We start from the raw sequence: 13,264 nt of genomic DNA, 5'->3' as shown, positions 1-13,264 counted from the left end.
TGGCCCAGAGCCAAGGGCTAACCCACCACTCCTAGCCAGCTGCAATTGTGGTACAAAAATGTAGTGCTTGCAGCACGGTTTAAAAGACCCTCCATTTAGGAAAAATAAGATAAGAGTGAAAAACAACCAACACAGACCTCTATAAAAGCATAACTATCTATCTGTAGTATTGTATCTATATCAAATGGTCATATTCAACATAGAGAATAGCAAAGCTGATCTACATCTCTTCCTGAAAACTCAGGCCAAACACTTTGCGGGAAGTAACAGAAAGTTAACACACAGCATGAAGTTAGATGCAGTGTTAAAGGGAGTTTAGAGTTTATCTGCAGACGTTTTTAGTAATTTTTTTTTAAAAGACTAGACCCAACTAGAAAGTCTCATCTTCCTTATAAATAGGCACTAAAGTCTGCTTGTCCAAGATGAGACTGAGTGTTTAACCCTTCTCTCAAAAACACTGAGAAGTAATAGCTGAAAAAACTTACACTGTACTGTTCCAAATTTTTCTCCTTGTTTGCCTCTGTATCCTCTAAATCCTTGTGTATAGCTGCAATCTGCCGCTTCTTGTCATTGATGGCTTGATCTAAAGACTTCAGTTCTTTCTTTATCCACTTATCCCTTTCTTCTTTGGAAGTAAACTGGCTTCCTCGACCTTGTTTTGCATAAAGATCTGTTCTTTCCTGAGTAGCCTGTGCAAGTCTATTTTGAGGAGGGAAAGACATGCTGTATTATAAAGAAATCTTTAATTTCTTAAGAGCAAGCCTTAAGAATTACCATAAGAATTTTCAAGTGTTAAACCAGGCTCTAAAATTTAAGCATCAAATCAGTAACAAAAAGAAAAGGATCATGTTATAAACCATACAATCACCCGAAAGACTTCACAAAACAAGTCCATAGCAACTCACAAAAGCGGTTAAGCTTTAAAGTTACGTTCACCAAATACTGTCCTCCCACCCCCAACAATAAAAGAGGCTTTTTACACACCCTCTGTAGGCACATATAGCTACCCCATTCTCAAGCAAGAAGCGGAGCTCTGAATTAACTGCACATATGTATAGTCATTATAGTATCTCAGGGGTTCTTTTAAAAATGCTTTGACTCACTGTCGTAGAATGACACATACCTAGCAATTCCCCTTTCTTCTTTTTCTTTTACACTGTTGAATTTTGGCTCAGTTTCTGCTAATTCTTTCTGTTTCTCCTCAATTTTCTCAAGAAGCTTTTGCCTCTCTTTTAACAGTCTTTTCTGAAAATCAAAACAAAGAATACTTAAAAGTTAGGTAACATCAGGAACTGTATTACTAGTATACACTTCTAAAGAATAATTTAATTGTAAGACTGCCACATGCCATTGCTTATCTGACACTACGCTGTTTCAACACTTAACAGAAGTGAATTCAGTTCTAATCAGGACAGCAAAGCAGCTAAACTATGCAAGCAACGAAGGTCTGTATGGCCAACCAACCAAACCCAAGTTAAGTACACTGAAAACATCACAAAAACCTAAGATATCAGTACAGCACACTGTAGGAAATAATGAAAGTCTAAAACCAAAACTTCATTCAATGTACAAACGTATCACCTTGTGCCACTGGCATTTAAGACTTCACTGCTGCTACATACCCTTTGTTCACTGTTGCCAGCTAATTCATCCTGCAGATCTTTGGCCTTCAGCTCTAGTTTAGTCCTCTGTTTAATCTGCTCTTGTCTTTCCGCACTGAGTTGTTCTTTCTCTTCTTTCATTGCCGAAATCTTCGTCTTCAGTTCTCGAACTTGCCGTTCTATTTCCTATGCAAATTTAAGAATGTAGTATATTAAAGACTCCATGCACGTTTCAGTATCTATCAAAACTCACAACATTTAGTGTATCTTGGTCTACAAGAAAACTCCCATTTCCAAACAGGATGAAACCATAGAGTAGAACACTACTTAAAAAAACCAACCAAACAAACAAGAAAAAAGAAAAATACCCCTCAAAAAACACAAAGCAGAACACACCTCTGGATAGCCCTTGTTAAAAGTATTTTTACCTCCATTTTATCTCTAGCATCTTGTTGTGCATCTCTCAGTTGCCTGGATTTCTCTCCACTTGTCTCTCGCTTGGCAGACAGCTGCACAGAAATATCACCATTAGCTTAAGTAACAAGATTCTGGTTTACTAGTAGTTCCAGAAAGCAAGTAATTTGTTGAATTAGTTAAGAATATTGACAGGATTCAATCAAGGAACACAAGGAGATGTTGGCAAAAAAGCATATCAACAGCTCATTTTACATTTTGTATTAGCCAAGATATTTTACCTCATCAAGTTTAGCTCGGGTTTCATTAAGCTCCTGATTATAAATTGTGTATTCTAATGCTCTCCTCATTTTATCCCATTTCTGGTACTGCGCCAGCTCTTCTTTCTCCTCTTCCAGGGTATGCAGTCGCTCTTCAATATATTTCAACAACTCATTGATCTTCTCTCGCTTGCCCTCTTTAGAAAAGATGACAAGACTGAAGTTCAGCTAAACACTGTAATACATTCCTATACCTTTACAGCTACTGACTCTCCTCCAGTGATTAACTATTTGTCAAGAGTTATGAAATGTGAAAAAGAGAATCCATGTCCAGACATTCCCCAAAAAAACAGCCTCACAGCAGAACTGTTCATATCAGTTATGTAAGGCTACACAAGCAGGTACTCTCTTGGCACACTTAAAACAATTACAGACCATACTACATAAGCTTTAGTGTTTGCATAGCAGTAGGTACTTGATTTTTGGATCACTGCCAGCTGACAACAACTCATGTTTTGAACAGTACAAATATCCCTACTAGCCCAGCTAAAAAGCTTTATTACTAAAAGCAAACATGAAGACACTTATTAAACCTTTTGAGATATTTAAAATTCAAGGAGGAAATACAACATACTCTGTATCATTTAACATAGCACAAATAAAACCTATCCAGCAATTAGCTTTACTGAAAAAGCCAAAAACCTTCAGAGTTAACAGAACTACTGTGGCATAAAACATTAATTTCTTAAACTATTTTTACCTGTTTCTTTCATTAGCGAAATACTCTCCTCTTTACGTTCATCATACACTCTAGTACCAGCTACTTCTCTTAGTAACTTCAGTCTTTGAGAGTCAGGAGCTGTGGCCATCTGGTTGATCTGAAAATTCAAGATCTATTATTTCAATAGCCTGGTCTGGATGTATGGCTAACCACAACAGATCAAAAAGTGCACTTTTTTGCTGCACTGGCTTGCCTGCAGTTTTGGCAGGAAGATTCACATATCTAGTACATGCCATACTGCTTTCCCCTTGTGACAATTACTTTAGGATAGCAAGTATTCAGCTTGTAATGAATTTTGTTGGTTTTCAAATGCTTCCAGTTAGTGCTAAAACTTGACTTTATTACGTAAACTGAAGAAATCATTAGCCACTCAAAATTATGTTTAGAGAAACTCAAGCTAAGGCCTTTAAGTCCTAACCATACCAAAATGTAGGGGTTATAAATCTCAGAATAATTTGGGTCATGAAACACTCATTAATCCAACATTAAATCAGTCACACAATTAAAGCCAACATAAAACTCAGTTATTTTATCCTTTTGTAAGGTGATAACTGTTTATAATTTGTATTCTTTTAAAACCACTATGTATATTTTGGTTTTAAGAGTCCTGTGCACCAATCCCCACTACAAAACACAAGTGACTTTGCAACTGAAGTTGATTCATCCAAATACACACATTCAGCTGTATAGGAAAATTTATCTTCATAAATATTTGAGATACTGTACCGCTGGGTCACCACTTCTGCCATCAAGTTTCCTACATTCCCCTTTTAAGTATGCCTTTCAGTAATCTTTCGGAAGCTGACAGTTATCAATGTCTCCATGGTGTCCCACCCTATGAGCCATTACAAGTAATCTTGATCCCAGTGTCCTTTGAAAGGCTTGGTAAGCATGCTTGGGTCTTGAAGACCAGTTAATACAGGCCACACAGTGAGAGCTTTCCCTGCTGTGTGTTCAGTTTTGCTGCCTCCGTGTGTTTCCGTTCACGCTCCACTGAGAGTATTTTTAGCCTCTTAAAATCCTCTATAATTATTTTATTGCCTCATCTGAAGGCCCAGAAATTTATGAATTCACACCAAAACAATCATATGAATTAAGTTTGCTGTGTACTTAAGTATACGGAAAAGCACATGACTGCAAAGATTACCATGAAAAAACTTTATATCAGTTATGAAAAAACTTTTTGTATCAGCATCACAGACGTTAAACTTTTTTCTTAAAATCAACATATACTACCGCAACAGTAATACTTGCAAAGGCAGCATCTACAAGAACTGTTTCAAACTAAAATGGATTTAGGTTTTGGTTTACTTCTGCAATAATTAAACTAGGTCTGGCATCCAGACAACATGATACTCTCAACAATGATTTCTTCCACTCGGTGAAAAAGAATCTTACCTTTCCTTGTTTGACAATATAGTAGGGATTACTGCGAGAAAATCCAGCACTTTCAAGAAGATTCATTACATCATTTTTCCTGAAATGTTATTGTGAATCTATTAAAAACTTACAGTAGAAGTGACAGCTGTAAAAATTCAGTAAAGTATCACAACTGTACATCACATGCTATAATGTGTGCAATGCATGCTCTGTTTGAAGAAGATTCTTTATTTAATAATAGATAATTCTAAAATGAAATGAGAGAATAAATGAAAAATACTTCAAATACTATAGTAGTGGAAAGAGATTAAGAGCACCTCGAAGCAAAGAGGAGGCAACCTAAAATCTGGTAAACCTTCTATTTAAAAAAGCCCTGAAAGAAATATTATATAAGCAGTTAAACACCATGTTAATGAATGGATTAAGCCGTAAATTGAAAGTCTGCTGTCTACAGCACAAGGACTGATGTCCTTACTGTCAAACTACTGGTATTCAGTATTACACAACTAAACTAGTATTGCTCATGGAACTCGTATGAGAACTAATTTATTTCAGGCTAGAGATGCAAGTGTTTGGCATGACTACAGAATTTTACAGAAATACTGACAGACTCATTCAGGTAAGGAAAAGAAGTACCTACGTCACCATTTTCTTGTCTAAGAAATATTGGTCCTTCTTGGCTCCAATGACTCTGCGAAGGGAGACTTCCTCTTTATCAATCTTAAGAAAAGAAAACCCAGTAAATTTAACTGCTTGGAGTAGGTATCTATAACCAATCCAGAATGTTTACGGTACTTTTTACCAAAGCTGACTCAAAAGTAGTTACCACACTGAAGACTTCTATAATACTGAGATACTGGAGTCTGAAACGATCATCTATTTCTGAAGTAGCATATTCAACTTACCGGTAACCTGTTGTCCGAATTGTCAAAAATAATTTCCACAAATGCTGAAATGACACGAGGACCTGTACCTTCCTAAGAAATGAGATATTTTGGTTAGATAATTCCCACCTTAGAAGGATTTGGAGCTAATTCATCTCCCCTTTTCCCTGACAATCCCACTTCCCCTTTCCTTCCAAGGATTTGAGAGTCAAGAGCACCTATATAAGATCCAGTGCATATATTTTTATTTCTGGAAATCCTGGATACACATTCACCAGTGTGCATTATCAGCATCATGTATTACTTTGTAATAAATTCCCTTTTGCAAAAAAAAAAAGAAAATAAAAGTTTAAGGATGCTTCCAAAATAATTGGCTTAAAATATCTACAGCCCAGCAATTTACCGCTTTTGGAGTAACATTCAAATGCATTGGCTTAATCTGTAGTTTTGTTGTTATACACCTTCACTTACATGCAACAAAGCCAGTCTCTGTTCTGGGCGAAGATGACTAAACTCATCACTGAGGACAAACTGAATTGCTGTAATAAAATAGCAAAGAAACAGAAGATTCATTCTCTCCTTTAGGGAGAAGTGCAGCAGTTTCTTTAACTCAAAACATACTGTTTTGGAGTTGTATACTACATTCATGCTATTGATAATATCTTACAATGTTTCTTCATTAAAAACCTTAATCTGCTGGATGTTTATCACTCAGCCTGCTGTACACTAGTATTTCTCTGAAAAGTCTCAATGTCACCACCTCACTAGTTCATTGCATAAGCATTAACAATGCTGCACAAGTAGAGATTCATGAGTTTTCCTCTACAAATATATAGCATACAGGCTAGGTTAAAAGCATTGCTAAAATACTTACCACTTGACAGTTTACAGACTCCCATCACAAAGGTTACTAACACCTTTGACTAGCATTTTTGCTCCTCCACTGATGCTCCCACCCTGCAAAATCCCCCTCATAACCATACCTTAAAAAGTTGTATAAGTTGTGCCATACTGCTACAGAACCAGCTTAGAATTTAACTACTAAGAATGTCTAAAAGAACTGCAGATATCACAATCAGCTTTCAAGGTGGGTCACTTTTAGAAACACTTTCCTCCTGTAAATACTTTTTTTGCCATTTAAAAAACTTAGAAAGCCCTTAGTAAGAGAAGCTGAACACTAGGGAAAAACTTGAAGGGAAGTATTAAATAAGTGCATTGAGATCTCCCTTGCATTACTGTCAAGTCACTACCAATCTGCCACTCCTTGTTGGGGAGGAACACTTGTTAAACCAACTTCTGGCAAAAACAAAGAAACTGTCATCAGCATCCTCATGCTGCTATATTAAGAAATCCATGCTTACCATAAAAAAAGTTGCTTTTTCCAGATCCATTTCTTCCCACTGAAAATTAAAACACAAAGTATAACCTCAAGCTGACATGGGTTAACACTGCAATTGATTTTGCATATAAATATTCAAGAGCAGAACCCAAATATAACACAGACAAACAAAATCTCAAGGGAATGAGGCGAACTTACAGGTAGATCACTTAGTCATTGTCAGAGAACAAGAGAGCAGTCCTTTCCCCACTGAAACGCATCACAATGACTTATAAACTCCAACACTATTCCACAGTGAGAATTATGGTTAAACCAATCCTATCTATTCCAATCCTTTTCTTTTTAGTAGTGACCTCCTGGTGGGATGAGAACAGTAGACCTAAATGCAATTCCTCTGGTCCCAGGATGACTTTTTTATATTTAACCAAAGGAAATCACATGCCTGTACATTCAGGGTTACTGTAGGAACTTTAGTTAGAGCGTGAGCTCCTTAATACTCCACTTGCTAATTCAGCAATGTTTTGCTTTAGAAAGACGACTGGAAGAACTGCTATTTCTATTAAAAAAAAAAGTGAAAGAACACTGCACTACTGTAACACACAGTAATCCCTGTGTTCACACTGATGTGTTTCAGCAAGGTTCAGTGTCTTAAGATCAGCACCTACTGTATTAATTTCAAAACTGCTTGCCTTCTAGCAGCAAAGAGCATCCCAGGCTTTTCATCCTTTCCTGCCTACGTGCTCTCCAGATTCACCGCACCCCCGAACTACTTGGGATTGCTATGAGGTCTTTAAAAAGGCAAAAAATAGTGAAGCTGGATATTAGTTTTTTCCCCCCTTTTGAAAACACTACTATCTGGATAAAGTTTTAGCTCCCTCTGAACTAACATTACACAACAGGACATGCTATTCAAGTCATAAGTACAGTTTTTTCCAGTCTCAGAGTAAATCCTGGCCATTAAGTTTTTATGTTCAAAATTGACTGTTTTCTGTTGGGTCAGCAGTCTCAAAGTTGTTGCACAATCACTAAATTGAATGGAAATGTAAAGGCAGGACCAGGTATCCATGGGCAAAAATAGGAAGAGGCATGAGAATGGTAGACAACAACACACTGTTAGATTAGGTGTTATTTATCAAACTTTAAAACTTATATTATACTTCTTGACAATCCACATTCCAGAAAGTCATTCCTCCAAGGCTCGAAGAAAAAGGATCTTCTCTGCAGTAGTTTATAGTAGCTAGTGTGCTTACTTTATAAAAATTGATCACACTTACACACACGCACACAAAAAAATCCCATACAAATTCTCTGCTGCTCTTCTTGCAAGGGCAGCCTTAAAGGAGGTCTGGTTGATAATCTGCACATGAGGGAGTTTACAAACCTCACTCAATTACTGAAGACTTGGACATGACACTATTATCACAGTAAAACTGAATGCTAGCATTACTTTGCTCGAAGTGGAATATGCCTTGTGATATGTTACCGACAACTGTCAAGACATTTCTGAAACAGAAAATACAGTCAGCAAGTCTAGAAAGAATATTAAAAACTATAAAAGACTCTAACATGACCATCATCTAAAATAACAGTGCAGCTACAGTTAGTGTTAAAAGACAAGTATCAGAACTTACCAATGACATTGTGTTTTGGGCTGAATGGGTCCACAATGGTTTGGTCCCTGTAGCTTCGAAAGCCCTGAATGATTACCTAATCAGAAGAGTAAGTTATTTTAACAAAGTTCTCTCTGCTCTTCAGCAGTTTTTGAACTATCAGATTTTACTAAATATTTATTTATTTATATCAATTACAATATACTTGATTTCACCCGCCCTTCCCACACATACTTCAACTTTTCAGCTCAAGATCACCAACTTACATCATAAAAATTGCCCCTCACCTAAGCATCACTTTAGGGACAGATTTTTCTCCCCACATTACAAGATGCTGGTACTTATCTAGGCCAAAGCACAGTGAACAAGGTAGTTCTGAGTCTTTTTGTTACAAACTGCACAAAAAGATGTATTTGCATCAAATATTACATACAGGAAATAAAATCCCAGTATAACAAGCACTTATTCTAGTAGGGCCAGACTTGTATTTAATTTTTGTAATGCAATCCACATACAACACAAGAACTCTATCTGCAAATTCTCCAAGTAGAGCAACTACAGACTGCAAAACCTATACTAGACTCTACCTATTTTACATGCAACACAATCTTATTTTGTTTCACTGTGCAATCTAAAAGTAAAAAGAGCAGGCTATCTTGGTTCTAGTGAATTTTCTAAACAGACCAATACAAACCTACGCAATTAACTTCAGGAGCCACTCAGCAAACAGTCATCTAGATGCAGCATGTCAAATTTCAACTATTCAATTTCAAGAGTGATTAAGTTTGTCAGGCCAAAAAAAACACAAGGTACAGAGTGACAGTATCTTAACACTTCAGTTCTGCACAGCAGCAAAATTGATCCAACTTCCTGCACGCACATGCACATTCCACCACTAAGCAACCTTTTCCAGGCATTAAGCTGGGCTGAAAGAATATACAGCTTTGCTCTGCTCAGTAAGACACCAGAAAGACAGCAGACACCTAAAAAGTTTTGATGTTTGCAGATCTTTCAGCAAGAACACTTACAAAAGAACTAGGATTGACATTTAATCCTTATGTCCTTCCCACAGCTCTTCCCCAGCAGAAGCAAGATACTGTTATAATAATGCCAATGTTTCACCATGATAGTTATTATAAACTAAGAATTACTTGTTAGGACAACAGCAAAATATTTTTACAAGGTATTTCTCAATATTACTACTTCTGAAGTTTAGAATGTTGAACTATTTAGGCTGTTTTGCTTGTAAGGTCCACGACGCCCTCACCACCTTCTTTTTTCCTGAATGTCACCCCTTCTCTCACATCTTCAAGTATTAAAATAGCCCACTTTCCAGAAGATAAACATAATACCTGGTATCCAAGAAGCACATACAAAACTTGATCAAAAAGCCTAACATAAACATTAAAGCAAGCCTTTCTGCCCTGCTACAGAAGTCTGATAACTGTATACCTGAGCAACCCAAGAAACAACTACCTTCAGAACAAGATTCATATTCTGGTAGCATGCTATACAAATGGTGGGGGGGGAAAAAAAGTCCTGCCTGTAAAATTAGTACTAGACAAAAGACTAGGAGAAGAAAGTGCCCTGATTTATTCAAGCCAAGTTCGATCTCAAGCCTTTCTGCCATTATGTGACAGCCTATTATCAAGGATTATCATAGAAAACTCCTCTCACCACCTGTTTGTACTAATGGATTACAAGCATGAAAATCCAGTATTTGAGGCACTCAAGACCAGGCTGGATGGGGCCCTGGGCAGCCTGTTCTAGTGGTTGTCAACTCTGCCCACAGCATGGGAGTTGAAACTAGATATCTTTAAGGTCCTTTTCAACCCAGGCCATTCTATGATTCTATGAAAACGCCATGTCAGACAGCAAATCAAACATTTGAGTTTATAAAAACTTAAATCAAATAAAACTTAAAGGCATTAACTAACTTTTAGTCAGAAATCACAGAGACACTCTCTTTCCAGGCACTAGCTCTTCCATGTCAAATCCTCTTTGCAAAATTGTTTCATTGCTGGAATCTGAAGCTAAGAATATGGGTAGGCAGAAAATTACTAATCCTTAACCAACAAACATCAGGTCCAAGCAACATCAGATATTTTGGAAAAGGTCTTTCAATATAACTTCCTCCAATACTTTGCTTATCTTAACCTTTTTTGAATTGCAGCTGTCTACCCTCTCGGTCAAGATACAGTTTTCATTAAGCACTTGCACTGTATTCAGATCTAAATCCGAAGCAATCATATTGGAAGTAATTCAGGATTTGAGAATTTAATGGACTACACTACAGAAAGCAAGTTCAAGACAATGTATTAACTGAAGACAACCCAGTCACTGTGACTGTCACCTAACTCATCTGCCAGATAAGAGACTTTCACAGTAATAGCAAGCTCTGCCTCAGTACCAGTGGCTTTCAAAGGAAAAGCAGGAACAGCAGATCTTACTCAGGTCTTGCCACCAACTCTAGGCCACTGCATCTACATTCACTCCCTCCGATTTTGAAAAATAAACAAAAAAATTTAAAAGTAACATTTTGCAAACAATGCTGCTTCCCAATTCACCAGATTTAAAGGAGAAAAAAAAAATGGGCAAAAAAAACGGTCTTTAGTATTTTTACAGTTTATCTATAATAATCTAAAAACATCTGTCATGGCCTGGACCCCCTACACATCCCCTCCCCCATTATGTTGTTTATGTCTCAAACAATGGACAGAGCATTTTCTAAAGAGACTCCACCAGGACTGCTTGGGCAGAGCACTCGGACAGAACATTTCTAAAGAAGAGGTGCCATCATGTCTACAAACAGCTCGGGCAGAGCAGGTTGGAAGAAAGGTTCTTTTGTGAACGTTAACAAGCCGCTAATGTCTTGAGTGAAGGGCACACCTGTCGAGGTGGGGCATGGGTGCTGAGGGCTGGAGTCTGTCTCCCCAGTGGAGAACCACCTGTCCCCCCCACGAAGCTAACCTAGATACAAGGCTATTGCGCCCCACAAAGGTCAACCCCGAAGGTGACCTGGATGCTCAGCCCCCTCCCGAGGGGCGGTGCGGCACTGAACTGTACAAAACGTGAGCCCAAACTGTACTCCCTGTCCACCAGTCACCCCCCCAGGCAAGGAGTTTCTGCCTGAAAGAGAGGACACATGCTGGGACCAGGGATTGGTGATGTTCTCTGTATTTGTCTCTTTGACTGTGTCTCTCTTTCTGCTCCCCTTTCTTACTTTCAACTTTTCTGTACCCTGTCTTCTGTCTGATTTTTGCCTCAAATAATGATCGAGCATTATTTGCTGCCTGCTTAATTGATAAGTGATATCTAGTGATAACTTATTTGCTAATAATAATTTGATTTGCTGCTTTGACTCTGAGAAGTTGATTCGTGCTGGTTTTGCAGTTGCTAAGGTAAACAAAATTGTGTTGTATTGTTCCTCGAGTCATTGTCTGACTCCACCTAGCCGGTACTACTTTTCGGGGAATCACAAAAAACCTCTTTCGACAGTCCACTGTAGTAGGACAAGACAACATCCAGATCGGAATAATTCATCTACTTTATTCTCGTAAGAACCTGAAAGCTTCCACAAAAAGGTAAAAACAGCCAACCATTATTTCTCCGATATTACTACAGAAGCACAAACTCTTACCACGCACATACTCAGGCACCACAAGAATACGATACAGGCAGAATCTGAACACCATTTTCCCCTCCTCAAAAGTTTTTTCCTAGATGGCTTCTCCGTTCATCCATCCTCATCTATTTTATTCTCATGTTCACACCTTGTTATGCTCTCTTCTATAGTTCCTAAAACTGTACTTAACATTTGGACTTCTTACTCTCATTTTATACATCTTCACTACTGTTTGCTTTTGTGCAATTAAAATTTGGAAAACAAGAATAGTTATTCAAAAACTTTAAAGCAACGCGTGTACTTGTAACGGTATAGTGACTTATTAAAACACCATCAAAAGGCATTTGAAACAGTCCCTTGTCAGCCAAACAGCTGACGAAAACCCGATTTCTATGTAGAACACGACCTTTCAACATGATAAAGTATTATTCTTAATAAAGACACCCATAGGGTGTTGGAAAGCCATGTCGATTCTGAGCCCACCAAAGAAACGAGAACCCTGGTAGGCTTTGTATCAACGTGAATAGGCAGTGGTATGAAAGCAGCCATAAAAATTCAACCATACTATGCAATATACGGTGCCATATGTCTGGAGGGATATACTGCAGAAGTAACATTAACGATTGTCTCAAAAACTGTTCGCAAAAAGTCCATGCAAGGACCTTCTTTTTAACTCAACGTTAGCTGCAGATTGCTTGCCAAAGATGAAGTATAATAGGTTAAATGGTCCATGCCCGGGGGCCGAAGGCATCATCCCAATACAAACAGTAACTGCTGTTTCTCCCGGGGAAAGGGGAATACAGAACCAGTTTTAACCGAAGCCTCAAATACAGTCACATTTCCCCACTGAAACCACCTGCAGATTTAAAAAAGTAAAAAAGAAAGAGAACCCACGACTTGAACAGATTAAAGATGCCACCTGACAGCTGAAAAGGGCCCTTTGTTTGTGTAGAGCCACGTGTGGGTACGAGCCTCCCGTCCCTGGCTCGGCCGCCGCCTGAAGGGCCGGGACACCGGCACTGCCGCGTCCAAAGGGTCCCCACAGAGCCCGCGAACAAGTCCCGGGTCCAAGGGGCCTCCCCCCAACGCCATTTCACACTTGCAATGAATGAAACCAGTCGCGGGAACCGGAAGAGGAAAGGCACCTGCCAGCCTACGCGGCGGACTTGCCCCGTGGCTGGGCCGGGGACGCTTCCTCTCAGCAGGGCCAGGCTCTGCTCCCCGGGAGAGCGGAGAACCAAAGGCCTTCGGACCCGCCAACAGCCGGCGGGCCTCTTGCTGCGGGCCGGGACCTCGCTCTGCCGCTCGCCGGGAGGCTGAAGAGCCCCTCAGCGACGGGGCGGGGCAGAGCAGGCTGGGCCAAACCGACC

At 38.9% G+C, this 13,264-nt stretch overlaps 1 protein-coding gene across 1 annotated transcript; it reads right to left on the bottom strand.

The window, feature by feature from the left end:
- Nucleotides 1-485: 485 nt before the first annotated feature.
- LOC104464106 (structural maintenance of chromosomes protein 3-like) lies at nucleotides 486-12,986 on the bottom strand (the record flags this gene model as incomplete). The annotated part of the gene is made up of 14 exons (XM_010076734.1): nucleotides 12,814-12,986; nucleotides 12,657-12,750; nucleotides 8,291-8,366; nucleotides 6,682-6,720; nucleotides 5,792-5,859; nucleotides 5,342-5,413; nucleotides 5,077-5,156; nucleotides 4,455-4,533; nucleotides 3,036-3,153; nucleotides 2,297-2,472; nucleotides 2,030-2,110; nucleotides 1,623-1,787; nucleotides 1,124-1,245; nucleotides 486-699 (listed from the first exon to the last, which is right to left on the bottom strand). Coding segments are annotated over exons 1-14 (1,557 nt in total), but the record flags the coding sequence as incomplete, so codon positions are not given.
- Between the last annotated feature and the right edge of the window lie 278 nt (nucleotides 12,987-13,264).

This window comes from Pterocles gutturalis, unplaced genomic scaffold, assembly GCF_000699245.1.
Source record: "Pterocles gutturalis isolate BGI_N339 unplaced genomic scaffold, ASM69924v1 scaffold1448, whole genome shotgun sequence".
NCBI lineage: Eukaryota > Metazoa > Chordata > Aves > Pterocliformes > Pteroclidae > Pterocles > Pterocles gutturalis.
The sequence above is the reverse complement of the archived record's forward strand: the minus strand, read 5'-3'. Positions and strand labels throughout refer to the sequence as shown.